General features: G+C 41.9%; 1 protein-coding gene across 4 annotated transcripts in view; it reads right to left on the bottom strand.

Annotated features, from left to right (window-relative positions):
- Positions 1-21243, bottom strand: part of atf7ip (activating transcription factor 7 interacting protein) — a 28246-nt gene extending 7003 nt beyond the window's left edge. Inside the window, exons 1-5 of one of the 4 annotated variants that reach the window (XM_069167121.1) lie at positions 20923-21243; positions 2343-2395; positions 826-1347; positions 627-684; positions 222-434 (exon numbers count right to left, since the gene is read on the bottom strand). In XM_069167121.1, the coding sequence (XP_069023222.1) occupies positions 222-434; positions 627-684; positions 826-1341 (787 nt within the window). In that variant the 5' untranslated portion in view covers positions 1342-1347; positions 2343-2395; positions 20923-21243. The other 3 variants (XM_069167117.1, XM_069167118.1, XM_069167119.1) reach the window with 3 other exon arrangements.
- Between the last annotated feature and the right edge of the window lie 4866 nt (positions 21244-26109).

The raw sequence follows: 26109 nt of genomic DNA on the forward strand, positions 1-26109 counted from the left end.
TGGTTAGCATCGCATCGCTTTTGACCGCATTTTTAAAAAAAAATTTTTTTATTCATATCTCGCAAATTGTGCAATTTGCAATACAAAATCGTTCGAGTACCGCAGCCGTATTATGTTACAGCTGAAAATGTCTTTTGTTGTTTCTTTTGAATTTCTGTTGCTTCACCAATATGAAGCAACTCTATCTTAGCAATCTTGACGCATTGGGCGCCATCTCATACCTGTGTTGGCGGGTGGGGTGGATGACGGCCGAGACGGCTTCGCGGCTTGTCCGACTTCCGTTTTTTCCTTTCGGGCCTCGACTTTCACCGAGTCTACTTCCATCTTCTCCTCTCTCATCGGTCCTTTCTTCGCGTTCACTTTGTCGTCCTCTTCTCTTGCGTCGTCCTTTTTCATTTCCTTGTTTTGTTTTTTAGCCGCGCAAGAAGACGAAGCTGGATGAGATGAAGAGGGACAAGAAGAGGAGGAAGAATCGGGGGTGGTGAGTTTGGGCAAAGAAGGCTCTTCGTCTCTTATTTTGGATGTGCCAGCCTCAGGGTCCGCAGCCTTCGCAGTGTCACTATCTACATCTATCGGTTCTTTGCAGTCAGATTCTGGAGGTGGCACAGGCGAACACGAAACCGAACCTTTAACGAGATCCTTTGCCAAATCCGCAGCTGGGTCCTCCGCTGTAGTCTGTTTCTCCTGAAGAAGAGTACAAATAGGTGATTAACGAAATGCTTTTTTTTTTTTTGTTGAACAATCAGTCCGACGGCGACGCTGAACAAGTCCAGCAACTCTTACAACTTTGCAGAATGAGTACAAAACGCATGTCTAAGCACTTACCTCTTTGTCTCCATCCGCTGGTTTCGCCTCGGTGTCTTTTGACGGTTGTCCCTTACATTCTGTCGACGCTGGTGTACCGGGTTCATTGGACGAGGACGGCGAACCGCCCTTCTTATCGTCCTCCTCTATCTTTTTCAGCTCAAAGTTCAGAGAGTGGAATGGCGATGAAGGAGAAGCGGTTTCTTCCTGCGCTTTTGGACTTTGCGATGAGGCAGGGGAAGGCGACAGGTTTAGCGACAGAAAAGGCGCGGGAGAGCTCAGAGACGTCCCGGAGGCCGGCGACGCGGCGCGGGGCGAGTTTGAGTCCGACACGTTGTTTTGCTCCTTCTCGCCCGCTTTTTGCCCATCCTCCTTATGCGTGCCGTTCATTACGGGTGGCGGAGATGGGTTGGACAGTCCCGGGGCCGCTGTCAACAACGTGCTGTGAAGGCTCTCCAGTTGCTGCCTGTCACTGATTTTCATCGTTTTCCGAGCGCGGAATATCTTCTTCTTCTCCTCTGTCACAAGAACTTCCATTGCTGCCTGTTGAATGACAAGGAGAGATCAGAGGTAATCAAGGCGCCTAAAGGAGTCTCGAAAAGATCTCGAGCTGCAAAAGTAAACAGCACAGTGTCTTCGGCTTATGAGCCTGCCCTGATCCTGATCTTTACGCACTGCACAGTTAAGTAATGGCTGCACAGCTCCAGACTGAACACTTGAGGTCACTGTAGAGCTCTTTGGTGGTCTTGTTTGTTCTTTTCTCGAAGGTTCTTCTTTCACAGATGTCTGCATATCACACTGATCGGTTTCCAGACAGCCTGTTTCATTATTAGAAATTTGTCTCCGTATTCAGGCCAAATCAGGCAGATCCTGATTACTGATTACAAACTGCTGAATCGTTTCTACAGTGGAAAAAAAGTCAAGAAGCAGCTCAGTGAGCCAGAAACCCATTTTCATGTTGGTCAGAAAAGAGCTTGAGAAAACTGCTGACAAATTCCTTGTGTTTGAATTTTCTAATTTAACCTATGGATTACATATTTACCTAAGCCACGATCCAAGGGAGAAGAAATGACATTGAGCTAACAACAGCAGCAAACCAACCTTCCTCCCATCCCCCCACTTTTCTATTGGATCGATTCTCAGCCAATCACAACGGGCAAATTGAGGCTGTGCTGGCAGCAGTATAAGAGGTTATCCAAAATATGAAGGACTTATCATGTATAGTTTTAATTTTTCCACACAATGTTGTGTTGAGGCTAGTAGTTACATTTGATAAGTAATCATTTCATGTGTACTCATTTTAGATGCTGACATACTTGTCATGATTAAGACTTATTTTTAGAGTCAAACTAAATTAGAAACGCATTATATTACATTTTTAAAAATGCACGTATTACATTACATTTTTTAAAATGCAGGTATGTTGCAAGAGACTGTTTATCTGATGTAAAATTCTCATTTCACATTCACTAGCAAAACAGAAATGGGTTATGCTATAAAGTAACAAGCAGTGCATATACAAATTAAGTGTAACTCACCTTTAAGCCGAAAGCTTCCTGGTCATGGATTTACTACAGGATTCCTCGACAACCTGAGGGGGGGGGGGAAAGAGACGCTTTTTTTTAATTTATTATTGCTTCCAATACAGAAAGTAAAACCCTAAATTTAGCTCCACTGAGCTGAGCAGTCCATCTCCATCCCTTGAGCTGCAACTGGGCCTTTGGCTTCAGAAGGACATATTCATTTGTGGGGTCACTCTAATTATCATCAAAGTGGAAGTGTAATTGTGTTGACTGCGGGACAGTATCGTTAAGTACATCCACTTTTTTTTTTTTTATTGACGTCACAGTACACAGCAGGACTATTGAGACGCAAAACAATACTACATACTGGCTATGACTCCCAAAGCTTTTAAACCAGCTAACCAAGTGATACATCTCAATGTTACTTCGGTGATATTGTTCAATTAAAAGTGAAAAAAAATTCTAGACATATCTCTGTTTCTGCAATGTTAAATGATTTATCATTACTGACTAACTCGCTTTTTCTTTTTTGCAAAGAAGTGAGAATGCCTTTATTTGAGTTTTTTTTGGGGTGTAATATTTGTGACTTGATAAGACTGTTAATGCCCTTTTTCATTCAGCATTAGAATTAAGACAAAGGCTCAAAGCTCAAATAATTCAATATAATGACAAAATATAGCAGGTGACTGATGAAATATTTGCTGGCAAATCAGTCAGCTAAGTGAACCCAATTACAGACGTGACACGGCACACACTCAAATGAAGAAGAACAAGATTCAAAAGGGGAAAGTGGCAGAACAATAGACAGAGTGGCGTCAAACTGCAGGAGCGAGGCTTTCATACAAATCAAGTTATTAACCCGCATCTTGGGAAACGTTGCAGAAACTGTCGGTAATTCTGTCTGTTGGTTTCAGCGCGGAGCACAGCACATCATAGCCAGTTAATATTTAAGTAACCTTTAAAAACCCAATCTGGTGAGAGCAATAATCTGCTTCCGGTACACACTGTGAAGTTGGTTAGCTTCCCTGTTACTGCATTGCTGATCTGTTTTGACTGCAGCAGGCAACAAGCCTCAATCTCCCAACCGTGTTTATTTTAGCAGCGTATATTTTGCAACATAGCAGGCTGCCACACGTATGAGGGGAAAACACAAAGACTGATCTGGACTGAGCGTATTCTTTAGAGTGTAAAAGCTGAGCAGCACCCTGAGATGCTGGCGCAGGCTCCACAGTGTAAAGCCATTCCTACCCTGTGCTCACATCAGCAAAGCACGCTTCCTGAAATCACCATAAAGTACTTGTTGTAAAAAGAAGTAAGAAGACATCTCCTGTCTAAACTGCTTAAAAATGTTAGCTAAAAAGCATCATTACAAAAAAAAAAGAAAAAAAAAAAAAAAAAAAAAAAAAAAAGGGTCAGCATGCATAAACCAACATGTGGAGCGGTGGTGTAAGTTGCGAGCACGATCACTGCTACAGTTCACATTCCAATGGTATTGCACACTGCGCAGGACATAACATCCCCTCCCCCATCCTTCGGCCTCATTCACTGCGCCTGGATTTAGTGCAGAACCTCAAAATGGCCGTCAGCTCTGCTGTTTGCTGCCAGGCTGAGATCTCAGTAGCTAGCTGAAGATTTCTCTTGTCAGATGTATCAGGTTGCAGCACCATCCTGCTCAGTAAAAACAATTTTTTTTTTTTTTGTGCCTGAAGCCTCAGCAAGATGACAATGTAAAAAAAAAAAAAAAAAAAAAAAAAAAAAATATATATATATATATATATATATATTATATATATAATGCAAGCCACACTTAGTCTCAGTTCTTAAATACATTTGACAAATAAATCAGATTGTGGTTTAAGTCACAGTTTTGTAGGTTTATAGACAGTGTGCTATATGTGCACTGACTATTAATGACAACTCAATCTAAATATTATTTTTTTAGAGTTAAGTGCAGCTATGTCAATGCGTAAGTCTGCTGTTCCAGACTTGGGAGAAAAGCAGAAAACAGTCATTATGTGTCTGATGAACATGCATTGTCTGGGCGTGGAGATGTTAATGTCCACTTCAAGCTAGGCCATCAATAACCACGTAGTTTTTACTGTTTATTTAAACAGCAGAAATCCGGTAGAGGCATTCAAACTTGTGCTTAAACCCTCGGGAAGGTCTGATGTCTCTGAGGTGAAAGCAGCCGAGTCTAAATTTACACCACGTATTGTTTCCTGCGAGTGGTGCTGGTTTCCGGAGACACTGAATTCTGATAACAGTGGTGGATATCCATTGTTCCTCTTTGACCTTACAAAAATCATGAACCTCCTGCTAAATGTTTCACCCACGGGATTTAACTGGAATCAAAAGTTTGACAGGCTGGGATATGAGTGCACAGAAGGGAGGCACTACTCTATAATGCTGTAATGTTTTCTAAGCCAAGCTTTGAGAAATTGCTGACATCACATAAAAAAAGGAATTCCTTCACATGTGTCATGTTGTGCTGGAGGCACCAAAAGAAAGCCACAAAGACAATGTGCGACTTTTTGCTCTGGGTTTGAACAAATTTACTTTCTCCCAAGATGCAAAATAGCTGCTTGTTGTTTGACACGTTTTCTTCATAATTCACTGTTGTAACACCAGGAGACTAGTTATTAGATGGAGCAAAGTTAAACGCGGGTAACTTTATCTACTCGGGCGGGCGGCCCACGTCGAGTCTATGTATAAGAAATGCTGCGCTTACCGATGCGAACGAGATTTAATCCTAAACGTAAATGTAGCAAAGGTTATGGGTTTCAAAAGAACCACATTTTGGTGTGGATGTAGACCCCAGATCAAAATTTGCCACGAAAAGAAAAAAATATTTTTTTGGATACCAGACAGCAACAAAGCCATAAACGTATCAACGTTTTCCACCCAGCCCTATTGATATACATTTCCAATAAGGTACCAGTTATTGGCAGGTATGCCCCGAGCTAACGTGCTATGATGGTACTGGTACAAACGAAAGCGGTTTTCTGGATCAGTATCTGATATTTGGACATCGGTTCATTTCACATCCTTGTTGACTGCACCATCGAGATGCCGCGACTCACTGGGCCGTATTAAAACACCAGCACGTCGGTATGAACAAATAATTAGCAACCAGCTTTTCTATTATTCTATTATTATCTTATTGCTTCCTGTATGCTGCTGTAGCGAAAAAATTTCCCCTCGGGGATTAATAAAGTAACTACCTAACCTAACCTAACCTAACCTAACCTAACCTAACCTAACCTAACCTAACCAGCAAGTACAACTGAAGCATCTGCGCTGACCGTGTGCATCGGCTATTGGAGCGAGTAGGCCCATTTTCTGCGGGTGCAATACAACGGTAACTTGTTCTTGTTGCTTGAAAACCACATTAAAAAAAAAAAAAAAAAAAAAAAAAAAATCAACATTTTGATTGCATTTATAAGAAGATGCCAAAATCCTACCTATTGTCTCAACAGCACACTCATCACTATGGCTGTGATTTACACATCACCATATGACCTGACCACGACCGGACTATATTAAAACATAATGGTCACCGTTTTACTCCCACATGACTGAATGCTGTCTGTTTCGTACGCAGCCGAACAGTGCAGTAAAAAGTTGCATGAAAAATAAATGACCACCTTCGTGACGGTAAGCAACGGCGACGCTTTACACGTTGGGATATTTCTGACAAATCAACCACCTAAAATGTGCCGACGGTGCAACTTACACACACGTGTACAGTATGTGACGTCAGTTACTGAGCCCAAAAATGAGCGTCTCCAGGAACAAAAAAAAACAAAAAAGCATGCATACTCGTAGCATCAGGCACTGTTGCAGGTTTCAAGACATTCCTACTGACATTGTTGATCAGCTAGTTAGTGCAAGTTTACAGCAAAGTCCATCATATTAGAAAAATGACTGAAATTAGAGCTTGCTATTTACACAAAATGCCAACCTTAATGAGCCAAAACCTCTACCTTCTTTAACTATTGTCATAAGCTGGCCTTGAGAAGAGTGTGAAGCTGTGATGAGTTTGATTCAAAATGACAGAGAGAAATGTTAAACATTCTTTAAAAACAAAGAAATGTCAACCTTTAGCAGGATGTGTGGGACTGAGGCCTTCCCCGTATTTGTTGATTGTGGGAGGAAGGAAGGACTGAGAGGCCAGCACCAGGACATAAAAAGAAAGGAGGAGGGGCTGAGTTAGGACTAGTCCATCTTGTTGCTTGCAGGGGCATATTATGTAAAGGGTGTGTAGCCAAAGAGCATCTATAATGTGTATCAATTAAACCTTTTAAACAGAAAAGCCAGTTCAGTGCTCCTGACACAGAAGAGTGCCGTGTTAATTAACATGATGTGCTAAAAATGCAGTCATTTTTTTCCCCTCCCCCCTTTCTACTGACACAAAGTGCATGATATATTAGCAGGTACCATATAGGTACATCAAATCTTGTGTCTACAGATTTTTTTTTTTTTTTTTTTTTTTTTTTTTTAAGTGCAGCGTGATGATTTTCAAAACCAGCCCTAGCTAGCAGCGCACAGACAGTGGGGAAGTACACTGCACAGGCTGTTGCTTAGCAACCCCTATCCCCCAACTCTAGCACAAACTAGTCCAGGATGGAAATCTACAGCCAGCACGGACCAAACCATTCTGACAAAGAGCAGGGGGATCTTTCTTTTTCTAAAACATCACAGGCAAAGAAAAGAAACTTTTACAATAAAAAAAAAAGGTCAAGGACAACACCATAAGAATGCTGCTAGCGTGCAGGACTTGACCTTTATTGTAGTTCGGTATTATGTTGAGGATTCACCGGTTACTGAGTTAAAGAATCTGTATTTCAAATCCATTATTTCCAAGCAATTAAGAATTTTAAATAAACCATTTAAATGAAAAGTATATTGCCTTTTCTGGTGTGTCTAATGAATTTTCTGACAGACTGTATCTGAACTGCACACACATGATATGATCTCCCCGAGGTACTGTGTGCAGTAAACTGAGCAAGTCCCGTTGTTGAGCTGAACACCACGTTAAACTCGGCCTACTGCTGTCCCTCCAAACATGGCCAAAAATCGGGATGTAATAGGATCTCATTAAGGCCGGGCTTTAAGGTGAACTGAAGAATTAAAGAAATAATCACAAAGAGGCCATATTGCTGCTGCAAATGATTTTTGTGTGAATTATCAGGCCATATATTTATTTATGCTTGAAGGGTATGACACTCACACATAAAGCAGTAATGTTTAATGTTGACATTAACAGTAAAAAGTCAACTGTGACTGAAAATCAAATGAAGACGACAAGTGAAGAGAACTCTGTTTAACTAAACCAGGATGAGAAACGTGTTTTTGAAAAGAAAAAAAAAAAAAAAAAAAAAATCACCTTTAAAAAGGAGGACTCGAGAAACTCAGGCCATCCACCTGAGGTTAGATAAATAGCTTATAAATAGAGTTGAGTTACGCTTATCAAAAGGACCACATGGTTAGAAAAAACCAGGAACAAGGTCAAAGGTAAAGGGGAGGAGCCTGGACTGTTCCATCTAACTACAAACCAAGATCTTTCTTTCCTTCTTTTTTTTTTACAGTAACTTAAAGGCTCATCTGGAGGTAACACTGACAAACTAGTATGTAAAAAATTTTTTCTCATTATATGTGTTGTCAAGGAAAAAAAACAACAGCCCATAAAACAAACAAAGTCACTTAACAATAGCCAAAGGAGTGCAACATGCACGTTAGTCAGAGCTTAGCTAGCATCACGCAGCCAGTGCTAGATTGCACACCCACACCACCTCAACCTCGAGCCGGCTGCACCACCCACCACCACCACCACCCACCTACCCCTCCCTGTGTCTTTCTCTGTCTCTCTCACAGAAACACACACACACACACACACACACACAGTCTCACTCTGGAACAGTGTCTCTTGCTCAAACATGGACTGAACCATTCTGTTGTGGGGAGGGAGTGGGGGTAGGGCGTTAAACACAAAAGAGAGAAGAAGAAATAATAATAATTAAAAAAAAAGGATAAAATATTAAAGTAATGGAACACGTAAAAAGTTTACTTACACATTTGCTTAATGGCTTATTTTCTCTGGCTTCACACAAAATGTGAAACTCTATCGCTGCGCTTTATTTGTAGCTAAGATTTTTTTTTTTTCCGATGAGCTTCCTGAAACCCAGTTGAGAAAGCCAAAATAACATATATGAATGTAAGCACTTCCTGTGATGAACTACAATCGGAGGTCAAAAGATAATATCAGCAAAAAGACTTGAGAATTTTTTTATTTTTTTTTTCCCACGTGACCTTTATGGTAATAAACAAGCAATGGCGCCTTTTTAGCCACACATTCCCATGCTAGCTGCACACAGCAAAAAAAAAAATAAAAAAAATAAAAAAAACTAGAGCACAGCTTGCCTCTATGTGCCCAGCCTCTCCCACAGCAAGGGAGGGCTGCAGCTTAACAGGACCGTACCATTCTAACACGGGGGGGGGGGTTCCTTTACTCAAGAGGAACAAAGAACACCCACCTAAAATATACAAACTGAAAAAAAAAAAAATACACTTAGTGCATTATTACTTCCCGTATCCAGGTTTGGACCGGTGAATTTTTGTCAAAAGTATTGAAAGTAATTTCCTGATTTAATAAGTTTAGACTTAAAACAGAGAGAGACAGTAAACTGTTGAAGAAGTAGTGCACTAGAAATTATTTGTTTTTTTTTTTTACTTTCATGTATAACCTTCACCTGTCTTCAACAACAACAACAACAACAAAAAAACCTGTGTGAGAGTAAACAAAACCCTGCGGTGCAATTGTTGTCCAGCCCTCCTTCTCTGTCACTGCAGAAACACAAAATGGCCACCAGCGTTGCTGGGAACAGCAAGCTGAGCAAAGGCACAGGCAGATCATGTAACAAACTCCGCCCACTAAAAAAAAAAAAAAAAGAAAGACAAGTAGAGAGTATCTGCAGTAATCTCCATGTGCATATGAGGATCTTGAGGGAACAGCACATTAAATGAGCTCAAATAACATTATGTCTGCATATCATAGTGATCATCTCTAAATCCTGGTTCAGTCTGCTGAAGTCCACATGTCCTGTGTTCACTGTTCAACACACGAAGCTATGACTGATAAGTTCACAAAACCAATTTACCTTTAACCTCACGTGTTCAGAGCTGTCACACTAAATATTTTATGAAACTTAAGTCTAAATAACTGGCTAATAAAAAAAATATACCTTTTGCCACTCAAGAGCGCCGTAAGTGCTTTAAACAGTGAACCTGCCACCGAGCTGTCTCCAACTGTCAGACACAAAGGACACGGGGTGATCTTAATTTCTGATCAATCAAATACCGAATAAAATCAAGAGTTATCGAAGACATTTTTTTTTTCTGTGGAGGCTAAATACTGAGTGGGAGAAAAAAAAGAAGAAAAAAGATGTCAGCAGAGGCTGCATACCAACATTACTGCGCACAGTGCGCAGTCCTCCCTTCCCCCACACACACTGCCTGCATCTGGATTCACTGAAACTCAAAATGGCCACCTGGTCTGCTTCAGACACAACTGAGCCCTGACAGCAACTACATGTAGCACAACATATCTGGGCACCATCAACACCATTGAAAATAATCCCTAGGTGTATCACTCTCGCCGAGATGTTTGATTTCTGATGAATGCTCCTGGTGGAATATTTAGCAAAATAAAACAGAAGCTAAATTCGTACGATTGCCTAAAGCAGGTAAGTAATGTTGTGTAGTGAGAGTTTCATGTTGCAGCAGACACCCGATTTGCTCGCGGTTTAAACTGTGAAAATCACATTGAATCCCAGTTATTATTAAACTGACTTACTTCTTTTGCACCCTGACCTAATTATACATGTTGTTTCTCGAGCATGTTGAACATCATGATCGGTCTGATTTTGCAGACTGATTTTTACGCCCCCCCCCCCCCACCCCTAAAAAAAAAAAACCCTTACAGGATGTGATTGTACGAATAAACTCATCAGGAAAGGTTTATTTGGTAGGCAATGTAAAGTATGAAAATATGTAATCAGCATCTAGATTTAATCACACGGGCTTTCTCGCTGCAATTTGCATGTTCTTTCTCTTTTTTTGCACTTCCTGTTGCAGCTCCAGTCTACAATCACAATGCAAGGACATGCAAGTCGAGTAGACTAGACAAATCTAAATTGCCCAGAGGTGTGAAAGGTGTGAAACACTCAGATGGAAACCCGCGCGCAGCAGCTTGACTGACTGATATCAAACAGATAAATAATAAGCCATCATATCTAACCGGTATCACAATCATTAATTGTTGCAGTAGGGTTCGAGACATTTCTTAAGAGGAGACATTTGTTCAAGTAGATGTAATCTGGTATTTGCCAGAGAATCCTTAAGAAATAAAGGACTTTATCTGTGATTACATGTTCTCGATATCCCGGCGAGTGTCGTAAATTGTGTGACAGTGGAGTCAGTCTGCGCCTCTTACAGGAGCTCACTCATTGACTGCAATAAACTGAACACAGTCCCATCAGGTAACGTCTACCACCACCTGCCTCGTTCTTTTGTCATGCTTTCCCACATGATCAGACTGTTTTACCTTTGCTGCTGTCTGTCGGGCAGAAAACAAGGTGGGAGCCCAGACTTTGAGTTATTCTAAGCAGCAGCTGATTATTGATCTTTCTTGTGACATTCCTTTATGTACATCTGTCTGTGTGCCGTTTTCCATCCAGTCAGGTGGGTATTTTCCCTTTCAATGTTAAACTAGCTGAAGAGCCCCAAATATGATTGTCTACATGATAATAAAACAATTTAGTTCAAATAAAAAAAATTAAAAAAAAACTAAGGAAACTACAGGATAAAGCAAATATCCATCATTATTAGCAACTAAATGAGAGAATCTGTTTGGGACATTTTACACCACTGTTAGATTTGGTGAAAACTAATAGGCCGAATGCAAAGGTGAAAAACAAGAACATGCCAAGAAATCTCAAAGTCAAGTTATTCTCAAAAAAATAATTAAACTGTTCAGCAAGTCTAAAAACATTGCTTCTTAGCCTGCAGTTGCCCAAACATTGTACGCGTGATTAGTTTTTTCCTTTTCCATTTATAAAGTGGAGACCATGGAGAGCAGAGTAGAAGGAAAAAAGGGAAGAAAAATAGGGAGGGGGTGGGCAAAACCAGGAGGATCCATGTGAATCCAGCAAGCACATGGAGATTATTCTTTAGCCATGCGCAGCCGAGGGAGGCTGGGATCGCTGGGATCGTGGCAATACAGAAAAAGACAATGAATACTGACCAGCACACTACAAAAATAAACAAAAAACATCGCAGTGCAAAATGAAACTAACCTAGGTTTCCTGAATAACATAGTAATAAAAACACTTCTGGATAACAGCATGCAGCTGACCCCTTTTTCTGGTCAAACTGCCAACCTACAGACCATCTCTAGGGTAACCTGAGTTTAAGTCAGATCCCATGATCTAGCAGTAGCTAGCACAGTCTGAACTTAAGTCTACAGCCTGACACAGAAAGGCAACACCCCTCCCCCACACCTGCAGTCTGTTCCCGACCAGAGTTTTACAGCCAAGCATGGACTGAACCATTGCAGCACAGGGGGGGGGGAGGGTTCTCAAACACAAGGGAGGGAGCCGTAGAAGTAAATGACAAATTCAAAGCTGTCTGAACGAGTCCAGCTCTGTAGTTACAAGTTCCAAATTAATTAGCCTACGTTGACCAGGAACACATTTCTTAGAGGATTGTAGTTCTCCTAAATTGGTCACCCCCCCCCCTGTGGCCTTGAAAGAGCAGCTTCTTCTCCTTGAGCTATTCTATCAAAATGTATTTCTGTCTCGAAAGCAGAACTCATCAATCTAAACACGGCATTCCTCCGAAGTTTGTTAAATGGAGATTAAGTCATAAAATGTTTTTGGTTTACAGAAGGATGAATCGGGTGTTACAAGCTTCTTTCCCCCCCCTCTGCCTAAAACACACATGCCAAGCATGAAAAAAGTATCCGTGAGGGACACTTATACTGTTTTTGTTGTGGAAAAACAAATGGCCACACACAGCTAACATTTCCTCACTTCACAATTTGGATAAGTCAACCCGCTAAACTACTCAACATTTTCCCCACCCCCACTCTTTTCCCTTTGATAAATTGCTTGCAGTGCATGTCAAAGCACAAAATGGCTGCTGCTGCAGCTGCTACTAGAAGAAGCCCTTTTTACAAAGACTATGTCAGTCCTTGCCCACTTGTGATTATCTCTTGATGCTCAATTTAATTAAAATAAGTGACCTCGGTTGCTTTTTCTCCATGCTGTTTTTGTTCTTTTTTTTCTTGAGGACTTATTTTGTTCTGGGAGGGGTAACACGTTTTGTTTTTAACTAAGGAGAATTTATATAACCCCAACCAGACAGTAAATCTTCATTTGAATCACATCATTTGATGATGGACAACTTTAGGCTGCAGCCTGGGGCTGGGTATTGCTAAAAAAAAATAAATAAAGAAAAGAAAAAGATACCGATATCTTGATTATGATGGTTCCTGAATGATACTTTTCAATAACAATTTAATAAAAATCCTTTTAAGAGAAAGTAATGCAGTTTTTTAGGGGTTGTGGTGGCTTGTAACCCAAGTTACTTTTTATAGCTACAATTAAAAGATGTCCCCAAATTGCCTCGCATGCAATTGTACCGACGCTGCCTCAGCGCCTCGCATGCTAAACGCTAAGTAGCTACTCACAGACAAGGCTCCAGTTCCTGCAGTGCATTTAGCTTGAACAGGTGTGTGGACAAAATTTGGTTTGAATAGAGCGAAGAAATAAGGCTTACTCGTGAGATTTACGCCCGCCTCAATAAAGCAAAAGTTTTGCATTTTAAAAGAAAAACACGTCAAAGTGGATGTAGCCTCGGTACTAACGTTAAGTACCCATTGACGAAGCACTTTCCGACAGCAGGCGGTAGGTTATCGAAGCCATTCAGCTGCGGCCATAAAAGTCCAGATGTTTCGTACCCAGCTCAAAAGCACACGAGAGGCAATCCGAAAGGTCACGGACGGATCCTGTTGCTGTCAAAATCGGCGCCTCGGTTACGCGCGTCGTATTTGCGATTTCACCACGGACCTGAAACGTCAGCGGAGAGCACACGTGAAATCTTTGGGAAGCGGAAAGCAGTCCCGGGGAGCCAAATCCGGCGAGCGGCGGTAGCGAGGGGCGACGATTGTGTTGTTGGGAGGTCAGCGCCTCGTGCCTTTTCAACAGGGTGTGGGCGAGCGCGCCGTCTTGTTGGCGGTCCAGAGTGCCATCGCGCCACGGTTGCGGTTGTTTGCACTGAACGTTTTTCCGCCTCAGGACGTCACGGCAGAAGTTGGCATTGACTTCGTGACCCTGCTGGAGAAGTCGTGGCGCTCAACCCCGCCGTCGCCGAAGAGTACCGAAGGTAACCAAAATCGCGTTCACGGTGACGTCTATAAATCTCATTTGCTCTACGACTTCTGAATCCACGCTGACACCAACAATGTTTCACAGTCTGCAGCCTTGCTTTGCTTTTTGGTCACTGAAACACTCCAGATAATCCTTGTGCCAAGTCAGCGGTACATACAGTCTATTTCTTAGTAAAAAGTTGCATAAATTGAGGACTGTCATTTTTTGAGGATGGCCACAAGTGATGGTGCACGTGTCGTATTTCAGTTTTGTTGTACTGTACTTAATTTAATGGACGTCATTGTTGCGCAACCAGCACCGAAGGAAGCAGCTACGAGGCAAATGCTATTTTATGCGCCTGTTTCACCACACGGTACTGGTTTGGTCGCTTTTCTTGGTTTTCCATTTGGCAAAGTTAAGGATAGTACCTGGAACCTTTTTTGTTTTTGGCATCACCTCAGCTGTGGTGTATAAAACACTAAAGACCACTGACCGGTCAAAGAGAATCATCGCTGCATCATTGCATGCGTGGCCGAGGACGTCCTGCGCACACTGCAACTGTTCGACAGCCAAACTACAAAAGGTTGCCGACGATATCCTCGATCGACGTAACGTGCGCGTGTTGTGTTGAAGATTATGTCGGGTTTTTTTGACGATGTTGCAACGACGATCAGCGACACCAATAGAAAATGAATGTACATTGTAACAAAAAGCAAGTAGAGCCAGTACTGGAAGTCGAAAGGTTTCACTCCACACTTAACAACTGCGAGTTTACTATGACTTTCCCATTTATCTGCGATATTGGGAGTTCTCCAGAGCTCAGTACTGGATGTCCTCCACTTTTATTGGAAGTACACAATTAAGATCAGCTTTCAAATTCCTATGTGTTGCCTTTTTTTTTTGTCTGTGCTTAAACTGTGACAAAGATCCGGATCAAGATGCTGATCTTTTTTTAAACATATTTTGCTTTGTGGTCAAGTGTCTCCGGCCACTTCTGCGCGAGCCCCTACAAATTTCAATGTAATCTTTTAAAGTCAGATTATTGGTCGTAGTACGGCGTAGTGCTTTTACACTGTACTTGCGTACGGTAAGAAGTATTGTATGCAAGTACGATTGAGCCAAAAGTCCAATATGGTTAATACGTGTAAATGTTTTGTACCATACCGGGGCACGGTACGACGGTCCATGCCTGCGTTGTGAGAGGTGCACTTGACAAGTGTACCTGAGAAATAATACTCAAGTACAAAATCATGGGTACTTGTCTCTACAATACCGTAAATACCCAAATTACATTAAATGCGGTATGGTTGGAGATACTGGACCGGGACAACATGTGGATTGGCCACAACAAGTAGAGCATCAGCTCACTGCGACACCAAAAGTAATTTATACCGCTCACATTGTTTGCGATACCCAACCAATAGAGGAGAGGGAGGCAGGTATTACTTACATTCTTCTGGAGTGGTAGTATGCAGCGGAGCCAGCTGTGTTAGCAGTGACTAAAAGCCCAGACTTTAATGCACATTTAACAAAAAGCAAAATCATGATGAAAACATTACCGGATGCAGGGCTACCCTCTCAACAGGGCTGCATGATTAATTGTAGTGAAATCGCCATCTCCATTCATACCTCTATGCGATCTAATTTCTAAATGACAATGATTCTGCCCCACTTACATTGTGGACATGAAGTACATCAAAACAAGCACCCATTCTTTCTCCCTCAACAAATGCCAATATGGCGTTACAACATGTGATCCACAGCAGCAGAAACCAGCGTTAATGAAAAGAAAAACTGATGATGGCAAACCCAAAATGCTGTTGTCCAAAGTTGATGTGCTGGTCCTAAATCAGGCACCATAATGTTTCGTATAATGTTTTCTTCTGTATCAAGTGAATGAGTGCAATAAAACACAAACTGTCAGGTTGGAGGTGCCGAGTTGTCAGCAACCAACAACAATGAAATTGGTAAATCTAAATTGTTTTCTACAATTGGTACTTGCTTACTCGCTGTTTAAACCGTACGCTGAAGAAACCATTGGTGGAGAACGACTTTGCCTAGTTTTCTACTGTTCGAGTCTCGGGCAGAACCACGAGCCAAAGGATGGATACTTGCTCCAGACTCCAGAAAGCAACACCGGCAACTCCTGTCTCAACAGTAATGTGACATTTTCCTCAGTTGTTTCGGTAACCACTGGCAACACCAGCATCTCTGTACAAAGTACGGTAGCTTTTGCGACATTGTTCTGCAAGGTGGTAGAGCACACAACTCCAAATAAGTCAGCCATAGCATCATCTTTACCATCCTGGACGTCCCTGGACGGGAACCAGGCCATATCTGGGTAAAAACACAGCTGATGCTACTTTCTGAAAGCCGCCAAACGTGATGTTCACTGAACAGGCCGCCCGGTAGCCTGGCTGCACCACCTGTGGCTCCACATCCACTCTGAAGGGCGGACCAATTAGCAAGTATTGTCAGAGGTCAACTGCTTTTGTCCGAACCCCTCCTTAGCTGCGATCGGACGGCTGGTGACGGTGACTATCGCAGTGCTAATATTTTTCAACTTTCGTTGACCGGGGGAAAAAAAGAAATCGGCCTAACGTTCAGCGCAGGTTGAACGGTCAGCCCCTCATCAAGCTGTCGGCGTTCCTTGAAACAATATGCTTTACTCAGGAAAAGCGCCGTAGGTAGTTGCAGCGGTGGCAGAGTGTTGGCCAGTTTCGGCGCATGCTGATTGGTTAAAACAAACCGGAGATCAAACCTAAGCACGATGGAACAACTGCAAAAGATTCACTATGGAGGGTAGCCAGGCCCATGTATTCACGGAGTGAAGTTGGGTTTTGGTTTGAACCAGGCTACCCGCCTGGTACTATAGTGACTAAAATAGATGTAGTATAGTATTGTCATACTTCAGTAGGGTTAGAGGTAAACCTTTTCAAAGTTCAGTAAGGTTCCATAACATCAGTGTTTACTGACTAATTGTTATAAGGCTGTAGCCACACTATTGCACAGGGATTCACCTTTCTTTGCCGTAATTATAGTATGGAAACCCTGTTCCCATTAATGTTTGCACAGCCACACTACAGGGCAGACCAATCAGCAACCAGTTAGGGTGGCTCAGTGAGATAACGTTGGTATCAAGTGCTTTTTCCCCACGTTATTGCAGCGGTGGTGCAGTTTTGGCACATTTAGTGGCCAATAGCGATTGTTGCTCCGATGGTCTTAAACCTAATACAAAATCGACACTCAGCAGGAAGCAACATCATGTGCAAACTAATAAGGTACGTTTTTTTTGTAATTCACAAATAGATGTCCGTTACATTAATTTTCTGTACAGCTATATTCTGACATGACAAGATATTTACACAGAGTGGGAGTATAAACATTTAGCACATGACGCACATCGGCGAGTTGGAAATACATTATATGAAGGAAGGAGGGTTTTTCCTGTTCTTTCACAAGCTGCATCATTAAAATATGTTAAAAACCTATGTTTGCTCTTGGGGTCTTAACAAATGACTAATGTGATCACTTGGGAGGATAATTCCTTCTCTTCTCACAATTACTCCCCTAACAAACATTCTCACTAATTGAAAACAAAATTTAAACACAGAAATAATTTTGCTTGCTTGATAACAATTCATAACAGAAGCATAAAATGACAAGATGATAGTTGGGATTTTAATTTTCCTTGTGGTTAGGGTTTTTCAGGTTCTCAAGTTTTCATCCATGCAGGAGCATGTTAAACTGCCATCAGTTTTTCAAACAGGTTTGAAAGGGGCTAAATAGTCATAAATAGCGCAATATCGCGCAAAGAGATTGTCTTAGGCCTACAAATATGGGGAGGCAACTTCCGCAACTTGACCACTAGAGTGGATACACTGAAACATAACACACAATGCAATGAAAAGAGGAAATATATATATGGATATGGATGGCAAGCCTGAACAAACGTTCTCTTTTAGAGTAGCTTATAAGAATTTTTGACTGAGTTTCAATTGAGGCAAATAGATTTAAAAGATAGGTATGTGGATTATTTTGAACATAAATAGTCACTGTTTTGTATGTGTACATGTTGAGAGCACAGTCCTGTCCATGAAAATCACAAATTATGATAGATCAGTGCGTTACAGTTGTCTTAAAATAGATACACAACTATGTAAGCCAGACTAATTTATTATGGCCTAAGTGTGAAATGCTAAAGAAAATTTAAAACAAGCAAGGCTTTCTAATTATCAGCTTGACAAGACATAAATGATAAAAGAGGATCTTGAGTTTGAGCCCAGATCATATTTCTCATCTCTCTCATTTTCAGCCTGAAGCAAAGAAACCGGCTGTAACTGGTTGGAACCGGTTCCTGTGGACTTGGCAAGGTTTCAAAAACATATAAAACGGAAACATTTTCAAAAATACAGGAACAGAACCATGTTTCACTCTCAACGTCATCTACGTCAGGGATGTTTACAAAAATTACATTCAAATGAGGAAATTAAAAATTATAGATTTTCCTTCAAAGTGTTGACAAACCCATTCTGTTTGTAAATTTAGCTTATATATACATATGGTTGAAAATTTTACGATTGGTTAAAATTTCAATCAATATTTGAATGGTGGGTGATATTTCTCAAGTGTACTTGGTATCATACACAATGACTAATGTTTATCTTAAAGGTGTAGTGCGAGGTAAGTGTTCACGGTCCGTATTGCACACACTTGAAATTTACAAATCAATAATATTACAGAATGAGGTTTCGTATTGATGCTCAGTATGTCTGCAGTATTCAGAGTCCACATGCAGTTTATCACTAGGCCCAATACATAACATGTTCACAAATCCCTTTATGTGCAGCGCATACTGTATATCTAAAATGCACACCTTTTGAACTCATTTTCATTGTAAGCACATTAATGATTGGCATGCATCTCAGTTACATTGTTGAATGCATCAATGATATGCATGACTAATGCCAAGGACTTGGGGTTTCCATAGGCCTACGGTTGTCATGGGCCAACAGCTGTACAGCAGACTTACATTTGGCAACAAACTGTATAAACCAGGACTGAGAAAGGTGCCACTGCTAGGCATACAAACGCCTCTTTTTCCCTACATGTGGAACATCTGGATGTCTCTCTTGTAAATTAAAGCTAGGGCAGAACCACAACCTAATATATTCTCATCCAGTATGTATTTGAAGGCAGCTAGCTCTGCACAATTAATAGGTAATTCTGATCAATCGTATTAAATGAGAGTTTAAATTAATTTACAAAGTAAAAAAAAAAAAATAATGCTCCAAACATCTACCCGAAAGCTCTTGAAAAAAAATGTAGGTGGCGCCTTTAAAGCTGCTTCCTCTTCTGCAGTAAAAAACAAAACAAAAAAAAAAAACCAGACTGTGTAATGAATTCAGAGTGCACCATGTGAGCACTGCCACTGGGTGAAGTGTGGTGGGGGGTGGGGGTGTGAAACCAGAAACAGGGCTGTACCATGTTCCAAAAAGGTAAAAGCAAACCTTAAACAGCTTACTTTGCATGGGCTAAATATTCCCCATTTAAAAAAAACAAAAAAAACAACACATCATAAACATGATGAAAGAGTCCACTTCTGAAGACTGACAAATTCCCCAAACTGTGGCTGACTCAAAGCTCTGCGATTTGTACAGCATACACTCAGTTGGTCACTTAGATGGAGAGTATTTCACCGAAATAATAATAAAAAAAAACCTGATTTATTTTTGTATTTTAAAAGCCCAAAGGACAGGACAAAGACAAAAACTGCTCAACTCTTGTATTACCATTGACATTAGGCCACACCCACATCCTGGGTCAGTGTGGTGCATGGAAAATTACTGGACTGTACCACTTTGGACCAAGAGGGGGGGTTTAAACTGCCCAATGTAAGGGATACTGCAGTTTCTTCTTCAGTTTAGACCATTTTTGTATTCTGTTGACATATAAGCCTGTGTTTAGTGTTGATTCCCAGTTAAGGGATAGGCTGCTGTCTCATGATTGAAAAATAATCACTATCAGAAGTATTCAAAAGAAGAAGAAAAAAATCCCCAACTCTTTACAAAAGCTCTATAAAAAGATAATAAAATATAAATAAAGTTATAAAGCCACGTTTGTTATTTTCTTTCTGCCCACATTACTTATTGCCTAAGAACAGACTCTCAAAACATGTCCTCCTTTTTTGCCCCTCCCCCAAACTATAACCTCTCCTGTATGCTGATGGTGCTTGCTGCTGGTTTTTAGCACCAACACAACATGGTCGCTGTACTGAGGTGGTGGAGTTGGACCTTGAACACAATCGTGAGGTATAAATACCTTCAAAACACGAAGTTCCCAGCTGGTTCATGGGGAACTTGTTGAATTATATTCAAATGTACTTGATTACTTGTATCACACAACACCATGTGATCAACAGAGAACTGGGGCAATAAACTTTTCTTTTTTTTGTTCGTATTAATAGGTTGCTAGTAAATAACTGTTCTTTACGCAAGTCACCAAAGCTTATAAACAAAAACAGAGCCACGGTTTTTGGAGCAGCTCTGCGCACATTTTGGTAACATCAATAAAAGGCCAACAAAGCACAAATAACCTGCATAAAAAATATTAAAAAAAAACAATCACTGAGTTACAACGCTGAACGTTGTAATGTTTCCATACAAGCAAGAAAATCGCTGCGATTTCAGCAATTTGCTAAATAAATGACAAATGAATGTGTGCGGTAAGAAAAAGTCCCGTTAATGTCATTATGCAACGTAATACAAATTAAAATTCATTTCCGATACCAATTTCCATCAGCGAATAAAATGTAAATTTTGTTGTAAACTGTTTGTAAAAAAAAAAAAAAAAATCTTCCATGTTCAAGTAGAAAAATAAAAGATTTATCGCGGGCTTTACAGGAACGCTAATTTCTTGCTGAACTTTTTATTTCTTACGCCGCTTCGATCCCGACAGGCTCTCTGTATAATACAGCAGTACCAACAAAAAAAACCAGAAAGAAATGCTTTTTTTTTTTTTTTTTTTTTTTGTAATCCACAGCTAAATATTTTTTTGTTCATAAACCCAAATTAAAAAGAAGTTAAGGCTTCACATCTACTTGCCTAAAACAAAACGTCAGGTTGAGAGATGGTCCAGCTAGCAACGCGAGCTGCAATACCTCGACTCACCGGCTCTTCGCGTTGTCCGACGACGTTCCCGCGATTTCCCGTCAAACTCCTCCCGCGCTCCTCCGCCGGTCGGAGTCTCCCAAGAAAGCGGCGGGGTGGTTGGAGGAGGTGGAGGTGGAGGTGGTGGTGGCGGTGTGTGTGTGTACACGGCCGTTGCGGTCAGGATGGAGGGGGGGGTAGTAACAAGTCCGCCGGTTTCAACATTAACCGGGAAAACTAGTGCGCTGTGCCACAACAACGGTTTACTTCTGTATCGGCGGCAGACTCCGCCGACTGATCTCCGCTTCGGCTCCGAGGATAGACTCCTCCTCTTTTCGTCCAAAAAAAAAAAAAAAAAAAAAAAAAAAAAAAAAAAAACAACAGTCGACTGTAACCGACGTCAGCCGTCGGTGGCGGGAGGCGCGCGGCGGGGGTTGGTCGGTAGACACCAAACGGTCCGCGCTCGTCCAATCGTCGCGCGCTTGAACGTTTAGTTTTTCCTCAGTATTTATTTTTTTTTTTTCTTCTTCTTTTTAAAGCGCCTCTCCCGGTGGTGGTGGTGGTGGTGGTGCTGAAGTCGGTGGCTTAAAAGCCGGCCAAGGTATGTATGAAGAGCGCCCAGTGAAAACGTGGTGGGTTCGGGTTTGTGCGGCAGAACTGACGCGAAGTGTGTTTTTGGCTGCAGTGTGCGGTTTGAAGCTGGAAGTAGAGACAACAGGGAACATTAGCACGGAGGGGGGAGGGGGGGGGGGGGAGGAGGAGGAGGAGGGAGGGGCTTGTCCCCGACGGAGAGAAGTCCTGGCCGAGGGGGAGGGGCCATACGGTGGAGGGGGGCGGAGCCAGTCGGACAACAAGCCTTGAAGAACTGTTTCAAACTACAGGCAGTAGTTGTTGTGATTTGTAGGGGGGGGGTCATGTGTTATAGACGTGTAGGTGTGTTTTAAGATGCGCTGCCTATCAGGTACCTAACATTTGAGTGACCCCTTTTTGTGTGTCTCGTGATTTTTTTGTTTGTTTTGTTTTGTTTGTTTTTGTTGAAAAATTATGTTTCAAAAAGTGGCACACATGAGCACATGGTCCAAGTCAAGGATAGAGGGAGGATACAGCAAGGCTGGAAAGCCTTTAAAAAAAAAGAAAAAAAAAAGGCTGGGCCACCAATGATAGCTTTCTGCAGTGATTTAATGGATTATTACACAAAAGAAAAAAAAAAAAAAGGAAAAAAAAAGCCTGATCTGTATCCATTATATATGGTTTCGGGCTGTCCTCTGACATTACCCTGCATATACACACATCAGCCATTTTGTCGACTCACTTTGTGTGCAAGGAATTTGCAGTTCCCCAAGAGGCCAGCAGAGGGCGAGCTGTGGTTGATGTTCTCATCACAAGCGTCAAGATGTTTATTCCTGTCCACAAAAAGGAAGTAGGCTCAACCTCGGCACCACAGTGCTGCCTGTGTCCTGGCTAGTCCCCCTAAACTGGTTGCATGTTAACAGGTCCAGGTTACCAAGGAGTGGGAGACTGTTAAGCTGCGTGCTTTTCTCTCACTCTCACTCTTGTGCACCAGAAGAGGTCCGCAGCGCTGCCCCTAATCCGAAGAAGCCCAGAGAGGTTACAACACCTGCATGTGTGAACAATCCCAGCAAGGCTTCACGCAGCAACACGGTGGTGCTTTTTTTTTTTTTTTTTACATACGAGTATACATTCGGCGAAGTCGGATCAAATAGTATTTTTTTTTTGTTGTTGTTGTTTTTTTTGCATTGTTCGATGTAACAAGGCAGAACACAAAGCAGGGTTGTCACAGGAAACGAGCCTGGAGATGGATAACGCAGCCGGATGGGGGTTCGTATCGTCCTGTGTGCGTTTGGTGAGTCACCGAGTCGTCGGTAGATCAGGTAAAACTCACAACACCGTCACGGTTAAAGACTTCTCGCAGGGTTCTAGCGGACTGTTACCGAGCCAGTGTTACAAAATCATCGTCTCCTGCAGAAACGGATCGCAAACCCTTCAGCTCGACTGCAGACGTAGTCGCTCAGTGAAGAGTTGCGTCATTAAAAAAGACGCGCTGTGCAAAAAAAACAAAAACCCTGTCGGATTGAAGGACGTCATGCAGGTCGAACCATCGAAGACCGTCAGTGCACATGTTGAGTCTTCCTACGTTAACAATCACTGTGACGAACGGCTGCGAATGTTTGGGCGCCCCGGGGCAAATTTTATTTTTGTTTTGATTTTTTTTTTCTTTTTTTTAAGCAAATTAAACCCCCGCAGCACACAAACACACAAAAAGATAGTCGTTCTTCAGATGGTCATGTAGTGGAACATTTTATTGAATAAAAAAAATATATATATATATATACGGTTGGGGTGTACTTCATTCTTAGCGACCCTTTTATTGACTGATATCAAGTCTCGATTTATGGAGCCAGCCAACAGTCCCGTCAAAGTCAAAGATATTTTCCACCTCTCTCGCGCACGGTGAACGTGTCGGGTCGTTCTACGGGGTTTCCCCCCCTCGATGTTCTTATCAGGGGCACCGCGGGGGGCCTTTCCAATAAACTCCGGCTCGTTCTTCTTGAAAGCGGTTCACGCTGGAGTTCGAGGCCGACATCGGCTCATTCTCCCGCCGTGGACGTCCGCACCTTTTCAGATTTGCCTCCTCGACCGGCTTGCGGGAACGTTGTTCATCCGGAATTTGCCGAAATGATTGGGAGTCCATTCTTCTCCGCTCGCGGGGGACGTTTCCTTCGGCGCTAGCGCAAACCTGAAAGCAGAATATTCCCACCGTCCAAATACGCCTTTTGTTGATTTTTGTCCCAAAGAGCTACATTTGAAATGTATGTCTCAAAAAAAACAAAGTTATTTCCAAAAGTATTCCGGCTCACCCGAATATTTCTGCATCTGCAGGTTTTCTTGGCGCTGGAGATCTTACAGCCGATCACAGCTTCCACATTTCCTGTGAACAACCTTTTTTAAAAGACATTTTTGAAGAAGAGTGGAAATTGCACGCTGGAAGTATTTTGATATTTATTTTTTAAAGCTTTCGCCTGTTTTGTCGGCTTTAATCAGCTAAAAAAAAAAAAAAAAAAAGGTCTAAATTTGTACAAATCCAAACTTCCAATTCTTTTATTTTATTTTAAGGTCCATAGTCGTATATAAATGCTGTTAAAGTGTCAAACGTCAGTACACGGAGGCACGCGCGCAACAACTCCTGTCTCTTGTTTGTGACGTGACAAACCCTTGGTCAGATCACACGAGGCCCGCCCTCAGCCCTCAGCGAGGCGAGGCCCTCAGCCCTCAGCCCTCAGCGAGGCGAGGCGAGGCCCTCAGCCCTCAGTGAGGTTACAAGCCCGAAGAAAACCTGCGGTTGCCCTGGAAGTGTGTCGCTCAGGAAGGAGTCAGCCAATCAGAAGATCGGATCATTGATAAAGGACACGGGGCACAAAAGAGTTCGTTCTTGGTGACGCTCCTGAGAGGAGGAGGAGGAGGAGGAGGAGGTGTAAAACCTTCTTAGAGAACAAGACTGCGTTAAAAACCAATTTAAACACGGGACTAAGATCCTGATGTTGCTTTGAGGAGAACACGTCTGCTGGGTTTTGAAGAGTCGGATCGTTTACCGGCTCCGGATAGACCTGTTTTACAAGTGCTGATGAGTCCCGAGTTAATGAAGACCTGAGACTTTGCAAACAGATGTTTCCACGACGCAATGACCGTTGACCTTTTTACGTTCAGTAAGTTGAAGGCACATGTTAACATTCCAAAGCTGACGTTTACCGAAGAGGTAATAGGTACATCTTTTAACTTCAAAAATCAACCAAATGTATAACTCGCCCAGTAACGAAATTGGGACAATAACGGGACGCCGCCGCCAGCGGTGGGACCAGCAGCCGCCTCCCCTCCGCTGCCAAGAGGCGAAGTCCTATTACAACAGGCAAAAATACCAATATAACACACTCCCGGGCTGTCGACTGGTTATAACACAGACCTCACTCAAGCCAGTGAAGTGGGTTTCTCGAAATAGACTTCAGCTTCAGTAAAGCTATTCTTTGGATTCATGTTCAACAGCGTTGAAACTGAAAAACGCAGGCCCTCGTTCGACAACGCTAAAAATGAACCGGCGAGCTTTCTGTCTGCAACAGACCAAAAAAAAAAAAAAAAGAAGTTTGTCAGAAAGCATGGAATGGATTATACGCGTAAAAGTGATGTCTGTCTGTACATCAATACTGTCCAAGAAATGTCCTCGCTGTTATTTTAGCGTCGGAATAATTTTAACATTTTATTCGTAGCCTCAGCGGGACTTATTTTTAACGCGGTTTCTATCTTGAGTCGGTCCCCCCCCCCCTCCCCGTTGGCCTTAAAAAAAAAGTCACCCGATCGGTTTCTGAGATGGACTTAAATTATACTGATTAGATTCAAATCACAAAAGAAAGAAAGTCAAATTTAAAGAACAATATTACAAACAGCATTTGGAAAATGGAGCTACATTTGTATTTTCATTAAAATTAGATTTCGACATACTGTCACATAATAAAAATCGCATCAGCGTTTGTTTATGAAGTTGTTTTTTTTTAGAATTTCATTTATATGTAGGAAAAAAAAAAGCTTGAACGGGGACGTGGTGGAGTAGTGATAGAAAAAGGCCCGGGTGGTGTTAGCTTGGTGACATCTAGAGGCGGGTTGGGCATTTTAGATCGATGTTAAAAAATAACACGTTTACACATTGTTGCAAGTATAATTCATAAATGGTTCTCAAAACCTGGTTGTATATGGTGCTTTTTTTTTATTTTTTTTTAATTTTTTTTAGTGTTAAGTTGCTGTCAAGCCATGACCTGAGTTGCAGCACCGCGCTGTGAAAATAAGAATTAGTTTCCTTAGCAGGAGAAAAAAAAACCAGACGCTATCTCCTTTCCTGCGTCGCTATGGATACTGAGCGTCAATTTTAGACTTTGAAGTGCGTTTGATGTGTAAAATCAGGCTAATAAAGGTGTCTCTGCTTGGATCGTGAATATGCTCCTTTTACCTTTAAGGAGGTTTGGAAGAGAGATTGAGATTTGTGTAAAGGTGAGGTTTTAGACGCATCCTCTGGGGTGCATGAATCTGCTCTGTAAATGTAATTCTGATCAGGATTGTGTCGTTTCAGTCTGGTTGTCTGGAGTCATCTTTCATGCTGAGACCAGATGTTACTCTTCTTCCGACTGTTCTAACTCAGTCACT

This window comes from Embiotoca jacksoni, unplaced genomic scaffold, assembly GCF_022577435.1.
Source record: "Embiotoca jacksoni isolate LCO1_2020_lvr unplaced genomic scaffold, fEmbJac1.0.p SCAF_4, whole genome shotgun sequence".
Classification (NCBI taxonomy): Eukaryota; Metazoa; Chordata; class Actinopteri; family Embiotocidae; genus Embiotoca; species Embiotoca jacksoni.